The sequence below is a fragment of the Brachyhypopomus gauderio genome, chromosome 11 (assembly GCF_052324685.1).
Source record: "Brachyhypopomus gauderio isolate BG-103 chromosome 11, BGAUD_0.2, whole genome shotgun sequence".
In the NCBI taxonomy this organism is placed as follows: domain Eukaryota; kingdom Metazoa; phylum Chordata; class Actinopteri; order Gymnotiformes; family Hypopomidae; genus Brachyhypopomus; species Brachyhypopomus gauderio.
The window spans coordinates 16,666,269-16,689,799 of NC_135221.1; the positions used below are offsets into that span (position 1 = coordinate 16,666,269).

At 44.6% G+C, this 23,531-nt stretch overlaps 1 protein-coding gene across 9 annotated transcripts; it reads right to left on the reverse strand.

Annotated features, from left to right (window-relative positions):
* Positions 1-109: 109 nt before the first annotated feature.
* Positions 110-23,260, reverse strand: LOC143527313 (uncharacterized). 9 transcript variants are annotated; one of them, XM_077022451.1, is made up of 14 exons: positions 20,480-20,575; positions 19,818-19,867; positions 14,088-14,164; positions 10,517-10,685; positions 9,149-9,281; positions 8,804-8,953; positions 7,928-7,993; positions 4,858-5,016; positions 4,476-4,590; positions 3,966-4,354; positions 2,469-3,840; positions 2,198-2,328; positions 1,560-1,650; positions 110-994 (listed from the first exon to the last, which is right to left on the reverse strand). In XM_077022451.1, exons 1-14 carry the CDS (start codon positions 20,558-20,560, stop codon positions 828-830), a joined length of 3,150 nt encoding a protein of 1,049 aa, XP_076878566.1. In that variant the 5' UTR covers positions 20,561-20,575; the 3' UTR covers positions 110-827. The 9 variants fall into 9 exon arrangements, with proteins under 9 accessions (XP_076878566.1, XP_076878565.1, XP_076878568.1 ...); XM_077022450.1 differs by having other exon boundaries at positions 14,088-14,167; XM_077022453.1 differs by lacking the exons at positions 19,818-19,867; positions 20,480-20,575 and adding an exon at positions 23,185-23,260 and having other exon boundaries at positions 14,088-14,167.
* Positions 23,261-23,531: the final 271 nt, after the last annotated feature.

Here is a 23,531-nt window from a genome sequence, read left to right on the forward strand (position 1 = left end):
CACCAAAGGAACACTGTTTCTGAAGCTTTTTAACCCCTTGTAAACCCCCCCTATCCCCTGCAAAATTGGAAAAGTCTTTACACTGGTAGATAAAAGAAACAAAAATTCATTCTTTCTTAAGGGTTTATGTACAAGTCACAAAATTGTGCATGTAAAGGTAATACAAAAATAGAAACAAAATTACATAAAAAACATACATAAAGAGAGAAATAAATATGAAGAAACCTGTGTTCTTTAAAACATGTCTGTTACCACAGTTACAAAGACTGATTAATTTCTTGAGTGTATTATGAACAGTTAGTGTTTTGAGTTTTCCTCAGTTAAAACTGCTTATGTTGGAGAATTAAGCACAGCTTCTATTCAAGAATCCTTTACATTTTAGAATGTAATTATATAAATTGTACTGTTGAATAAAAAGAAATTCAGATGAAAACCTCTGGAAGATCATTTAATACATGTTTTAAGACATCTCATCCAAATCAACAATTAAAACCTGATTTTTTCAGAAGAAAAGATCTAGATTTTAGCCAATGCAGACATCTGGTGCAAATTCAAGCCTGAAGATAAAAAAAGATACTGATAACCATCTTCATGTCCTTTCTCCAAGGCATTCCATCTCCAAATGTCTGACCACAGCAAAACAGTGAATCTGTTTAGTTTACATCTCTTATAAAATCACACGTCCGCGTACATCAGTGTTTTGTGTGCAAAAACTGTGAGAGAAAAGTAAAGGTCGGTTTGAGTACTGGGACGGGGTTTACGTCTGCATGCTCAAATGTCCTGTAAGTAGCAGGGGACGTGTCTTGAGCCTGGCGTCCCCACTGCATCTACTGCACGATCTGTGGCATTTCGCTCCAGGCTTTGGCCTTCTTCTTGGCCAGGGCCAGCCACGGAGGCTCCTCCTGAGAGAGGGGGGCTGGGGGCAGGTGGCCAGACGTCCTCTTACACTCCTTCTCCAACATGGATGGTTTGGAGATCTCCAAAGAGCAGGCCACTGGTGCCAACAAGCAGACAGAAACAGTTTGAAGGTTACAGGGTGCAACACCTACTGTGAAAGACACATCTGTATTGTTTTTTATGACAAAAGCACATACTTTGTTGTACTTTCAAGTGCCCAAATGAAAAGGCTGGTGATTAATTAAAAAGAGGCCTGAGCCAGATACAGAATTACTTCCAACCTTGATGTAAATTAGCCAAAAATGTTCAAGGTAGCACAAAAACATTGTGCTGGACTCGAATGCCACAGATATAAATCACCTAATACTAATAGGGAAATGATATAAGATATAAATGACCTAATAAATAGAGAAAAATACTGCAAAATGACTTATAATACTTGTCCACTAGAGGGCAGCAATGAATAATTTTTTCCCCCCTCAAACCATTTTGCAGCCCATAAACTGCCCTCAAACCATAGCTATCCTATAACCAGATTAAAGGCTTTTGTAGATTGTTATTGTACTTTTGTTGTTTGCCATTATATGAAGCAGAATGAGTTCATATTCAAAGAAAAGTCTTTATTAAATTTTCTACAGTATCTGATGTAGCAACATTATTACCTTTAACAGGTGAAGCAACAGGTTTTAGCAAAGAAGCAACATCTTTGGTGACTGGACTTGAAAAATCTGAACCCTTTTTGACAAATTCCTCCTAGAAAGAGAAATGTATATATATGAAAAACAAACCTTGAGGGAACCATAAGGAAGACAAACTGTATAATCAAGAGCTATACAAGCAGGAAATTGTGCGATATTTGCTATGCATACAAAGTGAAACAAGCAACTTGAACCCCAACTAACACTGGTCCTCTGTCTGGTGTGGTTTAGATATTAAAAGATATTGAGTTCATTAAGCACATTCCTCAAATCCACGCTGCATATTTCCCAAGTTACAGCATAGAAGGTTTAACTAATTATAACAGGTGGAAGTTATAAGAATACCTGAATTGAATTGCCTGGATCCATAATACCATAAGGCATACAGGGTTTTACAGGTTGTTATTACAGATGGGCTTGTGAACATGATTTCAGAATTTATGAAGGCTAGTCCTTTTAATACAATAAATTGTGATAAGACATTTTTCTAGGTGGCTTCAGAGTGGCCTAATCCTCATCAGAGTAAAACTGCGTGATGTGCTTAAAAAGAAAAACAGAAAAAAGGAGTGTTTAAAAGTCCCATAAAGGGTAAGCCTACTCACATCACCAGGGTCTTTGCTCTCAGATGATTCCTCCAGGGAGTTCTCTTTGAAGAGCTTTTGCTTCTGTCTGGCCACAGAGATCCAGCTTGGTGGCTCGGAGGCCTCGAACGACGTCTTACCTACTACCAGCTCTGTAAATAACACCACAACATAAACAAAAACATTATGCTAAATCAGCACAATGACTCAAGACATCGCACACAAGGATATTTCATTTGCAAAAGTGCTGTTATTTTGTTTGCTGTGTCTGACACCAGTTGTTTTCCGATACCTGCACTTCGTTTGGGTTTCATAGCAGCTTCAACCACCTGATCAGGCTTCTTGGGCAAAGCAGGCTTTCTGGAAAGCTGTTCCAAGATGGCGACCTGCGTCTCTGCAGACTCTGGTTGGCTGGTGGGAGTGGGACTTTCTCCTTCTGAAGCATAGCGGTGCAGCATGGTGGTCTTCCTCAGCCTTACTCCAAAGGGGTTCTCTGGGGTGGGATCTTCACGGGTCTCTCTTGGGAGATGGACGGACAGGGCACTCTGAAATGGGCTCGTGGGCTGTTCAGCCATCACATCGTCGAGGAGCTGATCAATGGTTGTGGATCCTGTGAATTCAGGTTCACCTGCTGCTGCAGACAGTTCAACTGGCTGGGACAACTCTTTAACAGCCGCGCCAGAGAATGACTTCTCCCAGGCAGGGATGATGGTAAATTGGGGCTGATTATCAGTTGCGTTTGGCTGGTGGCTCCCAGGTAAAGCCTCCTCTGAAATTTGGTGTTGGACTGGCTGCTGAGAACTACCTGAAGATGGGTCTTGAAGTTCTTCCAGCGTAACATGCTGCTCGTTGGCTTCTTCTCGTAGAGTTTCTGTCTCATCCTCTCTTTCATTATTCTGCTTTGGAATATTTGAGACTCTGCTAGGAAAACTGAGATTAACAGAGGTGGACACTACAAAGGAATGTGTTTCAACACATTCTTGAGCTGGAGTTGCTGGAAGATCTTCAGGCTGGTTCAGAAACTCCACTGAGACCGGGACCTCATCTTTGGAACACTGGTCAGACTCATGGAAGCTTTCAATTTCAATGCTTGCTTTGTCCACTTTAATCTCAAGTTCTTCTTTTTCTGGTGGACATCTCTCACCATTGATTCCACTTTCTTCTCCTTGTTCGGATTCATATTTTATAGGATCTTCAGGATCTTCTGTACTTTCTTCAACCACCACCTCTTCTTCTTTGTCAACTTCATTTTCTTCATCTTCTTTGTTCTCCCACACTTCCTCTTTCCGGTTTTCCTCCACATTCTCTTCTTCAGCTTCTTCTTCCTCACTCACTTCATCATCTTCCTTTGTTACCGTGCTCTCTTCATACACTTCCTCATCCATGTCTTTTTCGTCCTGCTCTTCCTCATCCTCAGGCTCACCTTCGGGTACTTGCAAATCTTCAAGAGGGGCTTCCTCATGCATTTCTTGTTCCACTGGTTCCTCTTGTTTTTCTGAAGCATCTTCTATTTCACCAAGATGTTCAGTTGATTTAGAGAGTGTGTTTGGAGCAGGTGTTATCTGTTCCTCCAGGGTTGAGGTTGGATCTGTGAAGTCAAGTAAGGTTGTGGTGGTGTCTTCTGCCAGGAAAGTTGGCACATCTTCACCGGTCATGTCTTCTACCTATGATTGAACAGCATTAGATGTAGAACTGATTAGATAAGAATGATGATAATGGTCAATATTAGTCTATTATTAAATGGGTATTACAGAAACCCAGAGATTTTACATAAAGTCTAAATTCAAACCTCCATTTGTTCATCCACATCCTCAGGTTCTCGTACCAGACCTGATGTAAGAGGTCCTTTCAGAGAGCTGAGCACTTCCTCTAGCAGTGACCCCTGCTCCTCAGAAACGACCTCACACCCCTCGTCCAGCAGGAAGTCGTCCGCCTGGAGCTCCAGACTTACTGGGTTCTCCCAGGAGGACTCCGAGAACTCCGTGCTAGGGTCACGATCCCCATGAGGGGCACATTCCTCCTTGTCCGAATACTCTGCAGAGGTGGCAGATGTTCGGGACGACGTCTGGCCGTGGGTAAAGGCTGGTGGATCCCCCTCATTCTGCTCCAACACTGAGCAGACCGGACGACGCTCGTCCTCCGTTTCTTCAGCCTGGTCTGCAACCTCTGAAACATCAGCTATCAGAGAATTCAGTTGTCACGTTCGCCGTCTTAACTATATACCAACAAAAAAAATCAGTTCTTGTGTTGTCAAGGTTTTAGTGATATGTTTTCCGGAGGCCAGTAAATCAGGAGGTACCACGGTGGTTCTTCTCCTCTTCAGTAAGAGCTCCTACAGATCTCAGTTTGTCCTCCGCGTCTCTGAGCAGCACTCGTTCCCTCAGGTCTCTCTTCTTCACTTGCAGCATCTCCCTCTAAATCCAAGCAAAACGTGATCGTCTAATTAACCTGTTTGAACGGTCATCTGACTACATACCTTGGCCATTACCTAAACTTCTTGTCCGCTTTAAAATACAAATCTTATACAAAATGAATGCAGGTCACTGCCTAATAATTGTCTTTCTGCAAGCCCACACTCGTGCATTCAACAGCAAAGGGCAGAGCAATGGCATAAGCACCCTTTGTATTTATTTGGCTGCCAAGAAAGCAAGAGTGCAGGGGGAATAGCATGGAGGTCTCACACTGGCCGGCTTCCTCTTAGCACAGGCCTTGATGTTGACGGCGATGCGATGGCGGGCAGCGGAACTGTCCAGGCAGGAAAGAGAGTTGGCTGGGTGGCTGAAGTCCAGCGCGATGGTCGTTTGTGGGGTACCGGGCCTCGATGAGGATCCACTGGACGTCTGCATACAGAGGAGAGACGAGGGAGCTCGAATGAGATGAGCACAGGGAACATGTTATCATTCACATTCATAGTATCTATCTGCTGAGTCTGGGTCTGTTCATTTGGGGGTGGGGGGGGGGGGTGTCTTATAGAGTTGGGGTTCCTGGATTATTTTAATTCTTTTACAAGGCAAAAAGCAAAAAAAGAAAAAAACAACTTTAGAGCAAAGAGCTTAGAGCAAAAAGCTTTCCATTATCATTTCAGCGAGAAACATGTTGATATAGTTATTCATTTCCTCCCCCCCCCCCCCTCTTTCAGCTGCCTGAGGAACTTGGGAGCAGAGTGTTTTTATAGTCCATTCTCCTTTAAGGTCACACTTGGCCAAGAAGAACCTTTACAAGTGCCTATTCTTCCTGCCTAAAGGGTCTGAACTTCTAGTGGTCAATCTAAAACCCAAATTCCTCAGTGAACTAAACACAGGCAAGGTCTCGTTCCTCTCAGCTTACTCAACTCTGACTAGAGACTTCAGTTATTTCCTTTTGTGAAATAAAAGGAAAAGCAAAACTCTTCCCAGCTGGTTAAGGTCAGCACTGGTGTGGTCCCACATCACTGATGACTAAAAACCTGAGAATATTTACCTTTCAAGACAAAGCGGAAAATCTTTCAAGATTGTTTTTGCTTGACCATGCCAAAATGGCTCATTTATATGAATATGGCCTTAACAGCCAGACCTGTATTTAAGACACCACAAGTTTTATTAGTCTTCGGGATGCTCTCTATTCTTGTGTGCATGCAGGTCACATGACTGTAGGGTGGCTATAATCGAAGTGAAATAACTGTGCTAGGGCTGCAGCAATAGATTATTTTAGTGATTGAGTATTCCATCAACTTCTCCATCGATTAACTGAGTAACTGGATAAGAAACCTTTATTACAAAACAATAGTAAATATTCTCTTAAAATGAACAACAGGTTTCTAATTTAGAAATAGCAATTTCTGTCAAACCTAAACCTAATTTAGTGTGTTTACATGCGATATTACATTCGGTCTTAAAACATTTTTCTGAAATACAAAAAATACTATATAAAAATAATTAATTTCAAATGGTTGGTGGTGCAGTGATGCTTGTTAAGTGTTTGTTGAGGTCAATGGCAAACATGTTGCTTTACACACATGAAACATATAAACCAGGTCAAACTAGGTCATTTGCCACTTTCCTCACACCTTAAGAAGTTAGAGTTACTCAGGGAATCGTTTCGGCCCTAAACTGTGCTGTGTGTTTGTGTGCTGGCCAGGTTCACACTGGTAGCACCATCGCCTAGGAATGCTGGAACAGTTCACTTCTAGCAGACGGTTAGGCTACCAGGGCAAACCACCGGAACGCTGCTCACACCACTGAGCTCCAGCCAAATTTGGCATCAACCCCTGCTATGCAACAACAACTGAAAGTCCTACAGAAATGGACCAAAGATTAGAATCAGATAAAGAGTATAGACTAGTTATGTGTAGTGGTGGACCAGAAAGACTGTGTGAATCTGAGAAACAGTTTTCGTCCTCAGACATTCATCCTCAGCTTTTGTATTGGAATTTTATATTAAAGTTTATAAAGTTTTCATTTGCATTTGTATCAGCAATTGAAAAACATCCCCAAGTCTTCAGTATATCTGCAAAATTTGGCTCCTTTCCTGAGAAAAGACCTCAAAAAGCAGCAGTTTCAAACAGCCATATTTGTTACCAAGCGTTAAACCATCTGACGACTCAACATCTCAAGCAAACAAATACATGTTGCTTATTTTAAGATCTCGTTATGAGGGAGTATGTGTGTGAGAGTGCTTGCGGATATATGTGTGTGTGTGTGTGTGTGTGTGTGTGTATGTGTGTGTGTGCTGGATCTGGGTTTGTTTTGGAGCCTTTTCTGGGCGTCTGTGTCTGTGTGGTTAGCAGTGAGTCACATGCTGGGAGAACAGAGCCTGAATCTGCTGTTGCTGTAGGAATTCCCCACTCGCCTCTCTGACCAACAGCACACAGGCAGATGATGAGAATAAAAGACTTGGTAATAGACTTCATCATGCACTAGACCTTGTAATAACACAGAAGACATTGTGTTATTAACAGTTCAGAGGCAACAACCGCATCTGTTTGTTACCGTGCTTGAATTTGGTGATGAAAAACTGTCAAAATCAGATTATCAGGTGTTGATTTATCTTCAGAATGTGAGCTGTCTGAAATGCTACTGAAATCATTAAACTGGGAAGCGATTGAACCACCTGCAAATAACAAATTTAGGCTTAAAAGTGTTTACTTTTAATGCCCAATACAAATATATTCAGGACACTTAATGCCAGTGTCAGTAACATAGATTCCCACTATATATCAACAATGCTTAACTAAGGTCTAATATCTATAACATTAACAGAATATGAGCTACGAGCTGCACACACGCACACACACACACACGCATGCACACACACGCACACACACACACACACACACACACACACACACACACACACACACACACACACACACACACACACACTCACACACTCACACACTCACACACTCACACACTCACACACTCACACACTCACACACTCTTCCTCCAGCGTTCCCCACACTGAACTGCAGCCAGGAACCACATAATATTAGCTTCTGAACTGTTGGAGTCTTCTTCTCAGAGTAAATGTACTGTGTGTACATGTGATTTGTGTGTTTAAGCCAAGCTCACACATCACTTTCTCTGTGGTATTAAGCAGCTCTCAAATACCACATGTTCCAAAGCTCTGTGTGTGAGGGGCTGTGTGCTCAATCGGGTGGCACATTATGTTAAAATGCACGTCAAAAGACATGTAATGAAGACATGTCATCATAACAAAGTTGAGCCTCACACACTTTACATAGCACTGTAAATGTGAGTGTGTTTGTATTACCTGGTCATCATCGCTATCCGATTCCTCCAGGCTGAGGGAACCGGTTCTCTGGACCACGCCAGATGACTGCAGATGTAAAGAAAAGCAGAGGAGGTGAGTGTTTGCTTCAGGTCAAATAGCCCCTACCACTTCCCTGTGGGGGTATTTTTTTAATCCTACAACCGGTTAGCATTAAATATTTTTGCAATAGATCATTTTCTTGGACTGTTCAAAATGAACTGAACAGATTTTTTAAAATGGTAACCGATTTTAAAATGATTTCAATACTGATATTTAATAAAATACTTTTATTGTAGATATTCAAGAGGGCTTGATTGCCACTTTTTGAAGACAAATCTTGACTGTTATCATAGCCTGTGGGGGGTGGGGGGCAGGTTGTGGAGCACGAGCCCAAGCAGAAGGACCAATCACCAGGCTTAAAGCAGGCGAGGGGGTGGGGGCTTCCTGTCTGTGCGGACAGAGCCCTTGATGCCAGATGCTGTCGTGCGCTGCTGAGAGCCTGGGTGAGTTGCATACTGATGCCCGACATGCTGGTCAAACAGGACCCTCATGTGTTCATACGGAATCAATGAATAGAGCAGATGCCCACTTTCTAAAAACTCAACATTGTCTTGACCAGACAAATTATCAAAGAGCACCGATCAACACTGCAAATCTGACTGGCTCTCCAAATTACGACAAAGCACATCATACGCTTTGACCACGAATACGGTCAGCGCGGTCACAAACTTGAGTTCAGGCTAAATTGGGAGACGACGCAACGAACCAACTTGAAAACCGAACGGCCTTCTGGTAACGTAGAGTAACCGTCTTTAGTATTTTTCAGCACAGCCGACGGCGCAGGGGAGAAGGAAGCGTGGCAGGAGGGAGCGGTACCCTCTGAGAAGAAGCATTCGGTGTGCCGAAGCCCACGTCGTCCGGGGGGCTGCAGGGCAGACCGTCGTCCTCCGACAGCATAGCCGAATCCTCGGCAATCCTGCCAGACACGGCTGGGGAGGCCAGTCTGATCGCCTGCTTCAGCTGCAGCTGCGGAGGGGGTAAAGGTCACGCACGAGGTCCTTAGGTATGTGGGAACCATCTCACGGGAATGATCACTCAAACAAGGACGGTCTTCAGCAGCCATTGAGCTATGTTCTACCGACGTGGGCTGCAGTATCCTACAACAATACAATGCAGGAAACACGAACCAGCTGTGAACGCATGAAGGATCTTTTACGTTACCTGTAGTGATTTCACTTTCCCATGAACGCTCTCCTGGGAGGCACCAAGGGCTTCGTTAGTCTCAGAAGACGGCGAATCAGAAGCAAACACACTGTCATGTGACAAGGCCTTGTTTTCCAATTTGATATTGGATCTGTGGGGGAAAAAGAGGTAAACATAATTCAAGTTATATCCAGAAAAATGCTGTACTGATATTTGTTAGAACCTCAGGTCCAGTAGCCCATGAAGAAGACCAGGAAGTGCATATTGCTAGCAACACCAAGGTCATCGGTCCCTTTCTCGAGGGAGCACACATACCGTCATAGTGATATATATGCAAGTTCCTCTGGATTAGTGCTCCTGCCAAAATACCACAAATGCAGCCTTGAAAATTCAAATTCAATATTAAAAGTGTAAAGAATATGTCAGCTCCCTAAACGACTTCGCCAAACTGGCTTGTTTTGAGAGCAAACCCTGGCAGCAGACGGGATGTGACATTTGCTGAATAAACAAAGACAGCTTGTTATGACATCTTCATGCATTTAAAACAAAATCAAATCAAAATCCTACTCCATATTAGTTATGCAGTTCTCATCTGTATTTGAACCAAAATGGGCAAAAGCATAGTTTATGACGAACCACATTTTTATTGGAACACCAGTTGTTTTCTTTTTGGTCTAACACACATTTGGAGGGAGACACATTAAGAGTGCCTGTCTCTGGCTCCTCCCCGTCGCCCAGCACAGAGTGGCTGCCTTGGAGAGCATGAGAGCCCACTGTAGCTCTTTCACCCAGAAAGAGTGTGTTTATTATACTGCGGCGCATGCCAGAGTCAAGGTGCTGGCTAAGTCCCTGCAGCACGTCTGAACTCAGAATGTCCTTTACACGCAGAGAGCCTCTGGACGGTGGCGATGCGGTCGTCCCACCAAAACGTGGAGCAACAGATCGAAGCCTTCAAGTAAACCATGTTCCGATATCCCAGGACCTACACGTGACGCTGTGGCGTACATCGTTCTTGAATATGTTTTCAACGGCCTCGGACGTTTTAGCACGCGGAGGCTGAGCGATGATTTAAGGGTAGAGTAAATACCACATTCTTCAAGTAATACAAGACAGCTTGCAGCAGGGGGCCCTCAGCTGGGGCCTTCAGCGGGGGGCCCTGAAGAAGGAGGGGCCCCGTGTGGCTTCCTGCCCTCTTGATGCAAATGATGCGAGTCAATCAAACAAAAATCTTATACTTTGCAGAGCAGTGGGTCCCTCAGGATGGGAACCAAACATCTTGACTTATACCCCAACTTTTTCTTACATCGCAACATTCGTGCCTGGTGCCGCACCGTCGAGCACAACAACAAACGTACAAATAATTAATTTTCATAATTGTCATCCTACCCAGAGTCGCTGTCTTTATCAGTGAGGATGGGCGCGGGATCGGAAGTGTTGACGTCATCGCTGGACTGGCTGGACTTCAACCCGCCATCGTCCGCCACAGACGCAGACTCTTTCCTTTTCTTCTTCGTGAAGAAGTTCTTGAACGTCTGGAATCTGGACTTCTTCTTCCCTGGTGTGTGAAGGCACATGCGAGTTTAGTTATGACATGTGGACCAAATCTGTGCAGGAATGTGAATGGGAACTCAAGACACCTGACTTGCAGATTTGTTTTATAGTGCTGAAAATGCAAAATAAGAAAGCACCAACATTTTATCATTCGTCCTGTGAAAACAATCCCACATTATTATTTTTTTATCAGCTCCAAGAATGAGGGAACTTCCTTACAGTTCTCACAGACACACATCATTTCTAATAGGCTCAACTATGAAACAAAACGAAATCTTTTTAACAAATCTATGCAAAAATGCTTTTTATCCAAGTGAACAGTATGGTTTTGATCTGGATCGGGCTGAAAGTAGCCTTTTAAAATCAACAATCTGTATTCAACAGGTCATAATGAACACTGCTCCCACACTGCAGGTTTCATGAACCTCAATCAGTGTTGAATTGTGATTTATTCCCTCCTGGCTGCTTAAAATGCTAATTTAACTTGCCAGTAAAGCCGGGATGGTATTATTCCTTTCAGCAGCTGTAAAATCACCCCAGTGGTGAACCAACATTAGCACCCCAGTGAAAAAATCTCGGTTTTACAGCCTCAACCTTTTACCTTTGTTAAACCCCCCTGTGGAGGCTTAACAGCTAAGTCCTTACTCTGCTGAGGACGACCGGATTCTACATTTCTTGCGATAAAACAGTTTGGATGGTCTTGATGCTTTAAAGGGTCGTTCCTTTCCACACTTTTCTCTCAAGTGAAACTCAGACTCATCCGTCCGTTTATCTATTCGTCCACCAGGAAGTGATCAGTGCTGTACTTCACCTCCCCATTCCGTAGTGTCCACATCATTAGGCCAGACATTTTGAACACCATACCAAAACAGTGTGTTATTAATAGCAAAGTGCACGAATCACGGAGTCACAGAGTCCAGATCAGCTCCAAAGGTCAGATCCATTCTACAGAGAAAGTGCTGCCTGTTTTGCGGAAAGCTCGGCCCGGCGTGCAGAGTTCTCCACCAGCTGGGTGAGTCTTTGGCTGGCAGGGGCACAGACACGCCGCCCTGGGCTCCGTGCACAGCAGAGACACCCGTCTTTACTAGACACCGTGACCCGGAACAGCAGCCCACAGCTAGTAACAGATCTGGACTAGACCTTAAATCACAGATTAGAACCCAAGGCAGAGTCACTTAAGCCTTCCAGGGCAACTCTTCAGAAACCACTGAAATTGCATGGGTGAAAACTTCAAGGAAACTTGATCATGGGTTATTCTGACTGGGCTTGAGTTGGTCTATAGGAGACAGAAAAAAAGGCAGAGCCACAACCTCTAACCCACAAAGTTTTGTTTGGACTATTTTAACAGTGACATGAGTTTTACATCCAGCACCAAAATAGACCCAAAGACTCCAAGAGTACCAGTTTACAGCTTAAGGGGCACAAATATAAAAATTTTAAGTCTAATGAAACATTGGCCATGAAGTCTGGATTCATGAGTCCAGATGTCTTTATGTTACTTTACCCATATTTGAAAGCACAGAGATAAATGTCCTCATGGTCTCTGTCCTCACCATCCTGTCCTCAGAGCTGTGCTGTCCTGACCAAGCCATTCTCAGAGTTGTGAAAAAGCTTAACCAGTTTCAAAATGTAAGCTTCCATTAGTCTATTCTCTATCCCTGGAGACTGGAAAATCTTTCTGAGTGCCGTTCGTGTTTTGACCTGCCCATCCCCCTCTGTCTTCCACCTCTCTCTCTCCTCTCTCTCTCTCTTCCTCCCTCGGAAGAATCACACGTCAAAGTCCTGTTGGCAGAGTCTGAAGCCTCCAGCTGTGGTCTGTCTAACAGGAGTAAACAACAAAGAGAGACTGAGCACTCACTCACTCACTCTCTCTCTCACTCACTCACTCACTCACTCACTCACTCACTCACTCACTCACTCACTCACTCACTCACTCACTCACTCACACTCTCTCTCTCTCTCTCTCTCTCTCTCTCTCTCTCTCTCTCTCTCTCTCTCTCTCTCTCTCTCTCTCTCTCTCTCTCTCTCTCTCTCTCTCTCTCTCTCTCTCCCACCCTCCACATCCATCATCTGATTACTCCACACTGAACACTATATATGGCCTTCTGAGCAGAGGCTCACTGAACGTAAACATCTCTTCAGCAAGACCAGGAAGGATGATGCTTGTATATCGCTCCGCTCACTGGGGTGTCATCTAAGGAGTGTACAATAGTGATGTAATGCCATAAACCCCAGGCAGGGCTTGGGAGGGCCGGTCTCAGTCACGAGCATCACAGATACATCACAAACTAATGCCGCTTTCAGAATCATTCATTGCTCATGACAGTGCCGGTGACAAACAGCATTTAGGTCTCACGCGACCAACCAGTTCACAGAGCTCGGGTGTAAATGTGTGTCCTATATTTCCCCCCACACTGGCTCGTTGATCACATGCGCAGTCTGGATTGATGAAGTCTGTACGTACAGCTGATAAACTAAGACTGCAGTCGTATAACTTAGTTGAGCCTGCAGTGCTTGAGCTCTCTGCTGATGTAAGTATCTGACTAAGAGAGTCTGACATGTCTTTTATTGAAAATGTAAATAGATATAAACCTGACCACAGGTCAGCTTCCACAAACTCTGAATCATTCCACTGTAGACGCCGTTCCACTGTAGCCAGACACATAGAATTTAGGGGATTGGTTGCTGTAATCCAATAGATCAGATTATCGCCCTGTCTGGATTGAGAGGTTCCGAGAAAGAAGCTCCATTTCTCCACATAAACTGCGCTGGACATGAAGGTAGTTGTCTGGGGCTTCCTGCTTCCCACACTGCACTGGGGGGGGATGGGGGGAAGAATGTGAGAAAGCACATGCGTATGAGAAAGGAACGAGAAAAAAAGAAGTCTGCTTTGACCCTTCGCAACTGGACTTCCTGCCGGTGAGGATGCGCAGTCCCAGAGGCCGTTGTAATCCAGCCCTCCACCCGTCATTGATTCACGCGCGTACTAAGTGGATTGTGGGTAAGGCCAGAAGGTAATGGTCTAGTTCACTTCATTCTGCGGTGCCCATTCCTGCCACACAGTTCTTTGTTTCCTTATTTAACTTATGAATGCCTTATGAATAATAGATGAATAACTAAGCAATTAGCAGATGACTTGGCTTTTGGAGAAAAGGGAGAAAAAACAACAACAACAAAAAACCCTGATGCTGGTAGCCTGCTTGTGCTGGCATGAATAACACTGATGAAATGGATTTGTTCAGTGCAGATGTCTAAAGGTGTATGTTTAAAAATCCATAAATGATAATGTATGAGTGACGGAATGAATGAGAAGTGGTAGAAGCTACTTCGTTAGGTCCCATCCACTTTCAGCAACACTAGGGGTGGAGGTGGTGGTCATGCTTGAACGCGGTACACGGGGGATTACCTGGGCACTCCTCCGCCAAATCCACAGGCTCGTGGGCTGCGCTGGTGGCCGCGGGTCCCGAGGCCATGGTGCGATCCCTGCTGGGAAGTAGAGATCAGACAGTGTTAGATGAGACAGTGTTAATCTCAGCAGGCTGGCCCGACCAGGAGGCCCCTCACTACAACACGCCATTTAACATCAAACTGCTACACGAGCCAGGCGCCCCCCCCTCCCCTCCCCACACACACACACACACACACACACACACACAGAGCGAGACCCCATGCCAAAACACACACTTATTCCTGAGAAAATCGGGAGTTAGATCAGACGCTTTGGTCTACAGCCAGTACAGAGATGGGATGTTGTCTGTACTGAAAAGGGATTAACCGTATCACCTACAAAAGAAGGAATAAACACACAGAACCCCAGTCAAAAGCCACAGCTGCAGATCCACTAGAACACAGACGCTCTCACAGACGCTGGCGACCAACGCCCGCCCTCGTGCCATGTTTTTTATGTCGCGTCTTTCCTTTCCGAGTGTTCGGCTGCACCCACGGCGGAGGATTACCGCCAGCCGGGCCTTGGGCCAGCACACGACCCCGATAAGCACACGCTGCCTCCTACAGATTAGCACTGCCGAAACCCAGCCGCGCTATCAGCCCCCAACAGGTCCCAGATCAGTCTCCTCCTGCCCATCCTGACCCGAGCGAGGCATTCTGGGAGTTGGTTGTAGATGGGCTTCCCTGCGGATCTGTGCCAGTGCTCGTGAAGTGCTCGTGACGGGCAGCTGCAGGCCTCAGGCCTGAGGAAACGCTAAACAGGATGTGGAGACAATCTCCTGCTCCGCCCGACGCACGCAGGAGGTTAGGGCCTTCAGCAGGAACGCTTCTAGTGCACTTACGAGTGGGCGTACAACTCCTGACGTACCCGTTTGCCTCAGAGTTGATAGGAAGTGATGAGAGAAATGCTAACAACTCCACTTGCCCACTCCTGAAATGATCCTTGTGCCTTACATTTTTGTTTAGTCACGGAGGATAAAGTTACACACCGATTCAGTTACACACACTGTGCAAATATATACCATATATACCAACAGTCATTGCAATCTACCGTCCCCACTGACATCCACATGTTCACTTTCATTCCATCAAGCCCCTACGACCGCCGCCCCCCCTCCCCAAACACTCTTATCAGGAAACACACTCTGCACTTCCCACTGCCTACGTCCTGTGTACGATCACGTGCCATCATCCCAGACACACCACGCTTATAGTCCAGAGGTCCTGCTGTTTTTGATTACTCAAGATGTCATTTTGGTCCCTCGTGTCCCGCACCCTCCTGTCCCGCACCCTCCTGTCCCTTGTGACATGCACAATTCGTATCATTCATTATCTTGAGTATTTCCGAGTCCCAAACGAATACCACGTGCCAGCCAGAGTCAGAGGCAAAACGTCTATAGAGATAACGGGAAGGAAGCAGAGGATGAAGCAGGCTCGGTGGTCCGCTGATAATCAGACGTGGGCCTCGGGTGCCACCTCCACTATCAAGCTGCCCCACCTCAAGTTCTCTCCACGTGTTTATCGGCCACATGTACGCAGGCCAACACGTCGGGTCTGAGTCGGCGGCGGCCGAGAGCGTCTTTCTGCATCACGACCCTCCAACCAACACGATTTCAGACGCAACACGGCTTTCTCGCCGGTACGTTCTCCCGGATTTCGCGAAGGTGTCCGGGCCGATATCGGGATCACTAGCTTCAGCCGCACCAAAGCAAGCGTTAAGCACATCGTCCGAATAAGAGGAGCTTCTCCTGAAAACATGAGGTTTTTTTTTTCCAGGACATTGTTATTTTTCATTTTTCTCAAGTGAGACACTGCAGTTTACATAACATTCACTTCTGAGTGAGTGGGAACATTCCGACATGTTTGTCAGAATACAAGTGTACACACACACACACACACACACACACACACCCACTCACACCCGGGCCCACAGTGCATTTAGCATCGTTTGTCTCTGTTGGTCTTCGGTCAAATAAGGTGCAGGGGAAATCATCCTTTCTTACTGATCAGAGAGCAGTTTTGTAGATTTTACATTTCACTATTTGGGACAAAGGGAGCCAGGCCAAAACAAGAACAAAAGGGCAACTTTTACCCCCAACCATCAGATAGGGCCCATTCATTTCCTGTGTATCTCTCAAAGGAAACGTTCACAAAGTCTGCTTTACAGATTCACAGAGGGGCGAGTCACAGATGGCCAATGTTGTCACATGGAAGACCAAGACTGCATTGGACCATCAGTGCAATACAACCACATCTACAGCATGATACCACACACAGACATGCCCCTGACCAGGGTGCGGTTTCACAACAGTACAACTACACAAATACATTTACCACACACAAGAAATGAATACACTCACGACACAAAAAATACACTTACAGTCACATGTAACAGGATATGGGTTGCCATGAGCGGTGACGATGGACAAACCAAAATAATAATAATAATAATAATAATTCAACATTGACAAAACTGGAAGACAAACTTTCTGCATCTTGCCTTAAATACTTCCATCTTTGTTAATTACTCAAAGATGAGGGCAGCATTTTTGAAAAAATGCATTGAACACTTCGAACACACTGGATGGGTTGGCGAGCCTGTGGCCCACTGGGTTCCAGGCGGGTGGGTGGCCCCAGGCGGTGCCAAGCGGGCCCCTGGTCAGGGACCCCACGGGGCTCCTCACACAGCTGCTCTTGTTTCTCACATCTCCCACAGTGACAGTTTGGGTCTCAACCAAAACAGATTCTTCTAAACATTAACAAGAGACTGTCTGGGTCAACAAGGCACCATTGTACATTTTTAAGAGCTTGTGTAAACAAAAAAAAAGCCATACAGTAAATTCATTATGCGTCATGGTTTGAAACTGAAACGAAATCCCCCAGACGTGCAGATAAAACTTTTCAAATACTTTTAAAGCCTAAATATCATCCTCAATTCTCGATCTGTTATCAGTTATTTCTGGCAACCTTGGAACAATTCCCAGGTGTCAAAGCATGCATGTGTGTATTTATGTGTGTGTGTGTGTGTGTGTGTGTGTGAGTGACTCTCCCTGGAAGTCCTCCATCACCGGGCGCATGGCTCAACACGCCCTGCACGACAACTAATGCACTGACCTTGGAGAGCCTCTGACGTTAGGCCAGGGCGTTGATGTCCATTTCACACCTTATCGTTCGGAGCGTATGGAACGAAGAGAGAGAGGAGAAAGAAGGAAAGACAACAACACAACAGAGGTGTTGAAGGGTGAAGAAAGACTCCAACATCATGAACTGTTTTAGTGTTGGAGCTGGTTGATACTTTGGTATAGTATTAGAGATTACAGAAGAACACTATTTCTAGCGCATAGTGACAATGAGCATAGTTAAACTTACACTGAAGATTTATTTTAATACCCTTACACAAGGTATTTCATCATAATAGAGTGCAATCAAATACTCCTGAATTTGATCATCTGGACATAAAGCAAATTTAAAGCATGAAACTTATGAAACTTTATAACCACAAATTTTTCAGTCTTCCTTCCAATATCAGTCTTCCTTGTCCACCCTCTGGCATCACTTGTATTGGGTCTTTTTTGCTAAAAATATATTTCTGCCCCCCCCAAAATAAAAGTCACCATTAGATGGATGTGGATACATATTGACAGCCCACCCCCCCCTCCCCCCCAGACACAGAGATGCAGCGAGTCACCTTTGTATCACCACAGGAGAGCAGACAGCAGCTCTTCAATACACAGTGGGGGACTGATAATTTTATCAAGCAGTGATGCACACAAGCCAGCTGCACCAAGCAGCCTTTGAGCCCCCTGCTCTGATGTTGCCAGACCAACAGCAAATCCCTCCAAACTATCCCTCCTATCACTGCACCTCCACAGCCCAAGATAACGAATCCAAATAAAACGTGGAGTGATCGTATTCAATCTGGCGTGGGATCGAGAGGCCACGAGTAAGCACGCTACAACATTCATGCCCGTTTCGTCTAGCCAAGCCCTGGCGGACATGTGCAGTTTAACTTGATTATATATCGGAATCTGTCATGTGACTCCCACTCATCTATGTCCAGATGTGAACTGGTACTATGAGGTTTGCGTTTAGCTTATGAAGCATTTTTGGTAGAAGAATCCCTTTAATATCAGCCGTGACCTTATGCGACTGTAATGATATCCTAAACTAGCCATGTTATTTTTGTTTGGAAGCCACCCAGGCCTTTATTGTGGCTATGAACGGCCTGTAATTTAGGTGGCTTTACACAACATTCCGGCCATTTCAAATTGCATATTCCACATCACATGAGGGCCATGAATCACGTGCAACTAGTTTCTACCATATTATTGAACAGTGATGTTTACGTGTCGGGGGCCGAGCTTCAGATCTACAGTTGTGGCCAGCGTGGTTGCAGATGAAATGCAGACCACTGATGTTGGACTCAGGCAAAAGCGGACCTCAGCTATTTCAACCAAGACAAACCAGGACAGATCCTGCTGGAACACCACACAAAAATCACAGAGGTTTTTCCTATTTAAAAGCACTAAAAAAAAATAAAAAATCAGAAAACGAGTGCAGATGATGAGAAGACTAGCTGGGATACGTCTGCCTTTGAAAAAGCTTTACAAAGCCAAAAACCTGAAGCAAATGCCCAATGTTGGTCCCCATGGGACCAAACAGTGTGGACACTGCAGTCCAACTCTTTAATGTTAGACCTCAACAGATACGAAAACAACAGGACGCCATGTAAAAACACTTTCAAAGGTTTTAAACAAGACTGTGTGTGGCTCAGGTTCGCCTTTTTAAGAGTGTCCTTTCCCAAGAGACAACGTTAGGCTACTGAAGACAACAATTCCATCTGGATGAGGTGAGATGCAGCTCTCGGCACCAGAACCAGCAACGTCAACAAACCCAGTAGTGAGAGAGCGCAGATGGCACCGCCGAGAAGGGACGGGCCACTCAGGACCGGAGCCTCCAGGAGATGTTTTCTCCCCCAGCTCTTCGCCAAACTAGGCACGGCATGGGACGGCCAAAGCTCGAGCCGTTTGAAAGGAGCACTCAGGGCCATAAAAGGCCGGCCCGCAGAAGGTGGCAAGAAACAGACACATGGTTCACACCTCAGGAACACTTGAAGGATCAGCAACAAAGGTGTAGAGGTTTCATTGTGGTGGAAGTGCATTGTGTTTCTCCAGGAACTGTAGGCATGAATTACAATAACAATACCAAGACGGGGCTGACTTCTGTAGACAGATAAGCATGCCACGCTCTCAGTTTGATAAACCCGACTTTCTTGCAGTGCAGCCAGGACACAACGCATTACTGAATCAAAGGCTTGTGTTTGCCATGCAATTAGGCCAGGCAGAGGCATGGTTTTTTCTTACGGTCCTTATTGAACTAATTAATCTGAGGCGCTATTATAGCATACAGCAGCGCTCTCTTTATAAACAAAGACGCGCTTGGTGTCTCCTCGTCTCATAGAGTCCTTTATTCTAGCAGAAGAGGCTAATAGTCTCTTTGTGTTTCCCCAAAACCCTTGCTGAAACTTTCATCTATAGCCGACGAACCAAAATTTTTAAATGTCAAAAGTTCAAAACACAAGAAAACATGAAGACAGTCTACATGTTGGCATTTCCCCAGAATAAGGCCAAAAGCACATAAGCAAACAGCCTGCATGATGGTTTCATACAAGCAACAGGCACCAACTTACTTCTTTCCTTGAAAGCAGCTGTAAAATGCAGCCATTGTGTTGATATTTGCCTAAACAAAAGACACAAGACTCCTTTATCCTTATTGCATCCTTCAGAAAAATCCTTTGGTGGTACAAAAACTCTTAAATCCCCAGGTCTGACTTGCTGGATTAATAATCCTGTTTACATACACAAATGTACACATAATCTAAGACAGATGTCAGTAAAGGGGATGAGAGTTCCCTAGAGGTCTTCTTGGTCTTCCCTCACAAAGCATGCAAGATCCTTCTAGGAGAAGGTAGACATGTGGCCGAGTAGCCTGCCTCCCAGACACTGTGCAAGCTTACTCGCCTGCTCTCTCGCTCTCTATAACTCTTTCACTCTCTCTCTCTCCCTCCCTTTCTCACTCTCTCCCTCCCTCCACCCACTTCTCTGTCACCTAATCCCTGCAGTCCCTGCTATTGTTTCAAGCCAGCAGCCCCCCCAGCAGATTCAGACAGGCAGCTCGGTGATAATTAGGTGGGGGTGAACCCCGAGGAGACGCCAGCACTGGGGTGTCTGACAGCACGCACGCGGACGCCCAGCGCTTCAGCGCTTCCATCAATCAGCACCGGCTCGCGGGTGAAAACAATGCGGACGAGCCGGATGATAAATGACTGAGAAAAGGTCTGCTGCAACTCACCAGTAGTTCATTCCTTACTACCGATGTTAAACTGATGTATAACGTGAAGCTCCACAATACAGAAAACACAATAATTGTCATTCCAAGTATGGAGGTTTTTCTTCATTCTAAGTATGAACACTGAAGTGACTACATATTTTAGGGAGTTGTACAAGTGCTCTGTTTGTTTAAGATAGGGCACTCATAACTGGCAATGCACACAACCAATTCTCCATATCTCTAATGCTCACAAACACTAGGCCTACATCTCATGTTCCCTTCTCTCCTCTCCTCTGGTAATACAGATTGTGTGAAGCTTTATGGAAGCTTGTTAGCTAACTACAACATCACAGGTATATAACCTAGTCTGACTGGCTAAGGAGAAGAGAACACACACAATCAATTACATCACAGGAGTAAACAAACAACAAACTATACAAGTTGATTCTTAGTGTGTCCTTCCTCCCTGGACATCCAACACCCAGAGACTCAGGAATGGATGAATCGACAAAATAACTGAATGTCAATGCATACGTCTCTCAACCCTCTTTTCAGAACTCTGTGGAATGCTGGTTAGTTCTCCCTTTGGGGAAAAAAAACCTTGGTATTTCCTGAAACATTTTTACTCTGACCTACAAAACCCATGTGTGTTATGATTCAGACATACATTTCTGCAGGGAGTGCAACCTGCAAGTGTAATAAACAAAGACGCCCTCCGAGGTACCCAGCAGACTCTCTTAGCTAACATATAGTTAGGTTTCACAGAGCACCGTGATAACATCAGCACAACCTGATACTCTAAAACAGACCTTAATCCACATCAAATAATGCTGTCCATCTAAATAACTGTAACAACTGTTATTGTATTTAAGATGCTTTTTATAAGATACAGATCTAAAAATAAACAAATCCATCCAGTCCTCACACATATTTGGACAGATCATTTGCAATAATTTACCGTGTAAACAGCATTAATTAATGGACCTTTTTGCATTTGAAAGACTAAGTGGGATAAATTCACACTGCACTCCGTAACTCATCTGGTTGTGTGAAATCCCTTCATTTCTTAGACAGTTTTCACTGGCTGGGCTTTCTGCAGCCAACCCCTGCAGCGCAACGTTTCTTTGTGTTGCAGAGCTCTCTGAATTCCAGTGCACATCTGGAACACGTCTGCGGAGGCAGCTCCGCGCGCGCGCTCTAATTAAGGCCATGCCCGTCCAAACTGTAAGTAATAGGAACAATTATAGTCATAACGAGTCATAATATTTCATAACCCAACCCGTGAATGAGGCTAGGGGAAGCCAAAGCTTACGGGACATCCCTAATAAGCGTATGTGCTTAACTATAGTCACCTCGGGATAAACAAGTAAAGCTACGTGACCGTCGTTACGTTCAACTCCGTCACCCTGCCGGGGAAGCGCGGCCGGACCGCTAAGCCCCGCCCACTTCAATTCTCGTCATCGTTCTGCTCCGCCCCCTCCTCGCGCTGCAGGTCCTTTAAAAGCTGCGCGTGGGGTCTGCACGTTCACGCACCTTTACGGGTGACAGCAATTAAGGAGCCGTGTCTTTTTACTGTGTTTTGGTCTATTTGCAAGACCATTAAAGGACTATTAAAAACAAATGGTTGAATAAGGTTAGTTTACAAGACAACGCGTGGGCATTTAATTAGATTTAAATAAATTAAATATACTTGTGTCACTGAATGACATGCATATTCAGTCAAACAATGTCTATGTATGCAAATAACAACTAATGTAGAGTAATGTGTAACTTTTCTTGACCCAGGTGTATGAAACAAGAGAAGACCACAAACTACTTAGAGAAGTTAACCCACATTACAATCCAGTGATTCACAGGACTATTAGAAAATAACTATTATGTAGGCACATAAGGAATGTAGAGTTAACCTAAACGTCCGTGCACATTCAGCCGGTATTAGTTGACTTAAATTTCAAGGGAGGCTACAGATCTTTTTACAAGCACTTACAAAGGACAGTGATCTCAGTACAGTACAAGTCTGACGTCCAACAGCCAACTATGGTTTCAAAAAGCTTTACAAAAACGACAAAGCTACGCGGAGAGCCTCGGGCCCACGTTTCTCCAAGATCCCTCATTCAACGACGTGGTCGTGCACTTCAACGGATCAAACCTGCTTTGTTGATGCAACTACATCCTTAAAGCAGCAGCTGATCTTTCGAGCAGACTGCGAACTGATAACCGACCCATGTAATCAGATTAAAACCAACTCGCAGATAGATTTTAGAAGTTTATTAACGACGTATGTAGGATTGCACTGATCGAAGACTCCAACAAAAAGGCACAGCCAGCTCTGATTCACGAACTACGTTTTCAACTACCAGCCCATCCCAGATTTAGTTCAAGAAACCGATTCTTGACAGTTTTAACATCATCCTATATTTACAACTGAGCATATTATTGTACATGCCCCTTTTTCTAGTCCGTGCCAGACGATCGAGAGAAAATTAGTGAAAGATGATTGAGTAATGTACATGAGACCATACAAAGTTGTTAGAAGCTGCAGGATCCTAACTAGGTTAACTGTAAGCCAAACGGGGGATGCTTTAGCTCCCAAACATCTCCAAACTCTCATCTTCTCTCATCTTCTCCGTTTGGCTCAGTCGCTAGCGTTTACAAAGACCATTAGCGAAACGAACAATCCACACAAATAGAGCAATCAAAATGCCAAACATATGAAACATACTTACAAAATCAAATAGCGCACAGATTTACGAGGTTATCCATCAATGTGCGGAACATCAGTGATTTGTTCTAATTGGGCTCTTTTGCCTAAAGTAAGCTGTCGCGCATGGGGAAAGTGACTGGTCATTGCCCTCTGGTGGACAAAAGCAATATTGTAGCTTCTTACGCATGACAAATAATCTTGTATCAAAATGATATAATAGGAATATGATACATTTTATAGTACCAAAAAGTAAAAACTTTTCCATATTTGATGTTTATTTTGAAATTATGAGAAAAATAAAAATACCATATTAAAAGTATCTTGATTTCTGCATGAATAGTTCCTAAAATATGAGAATATAAAAAAATA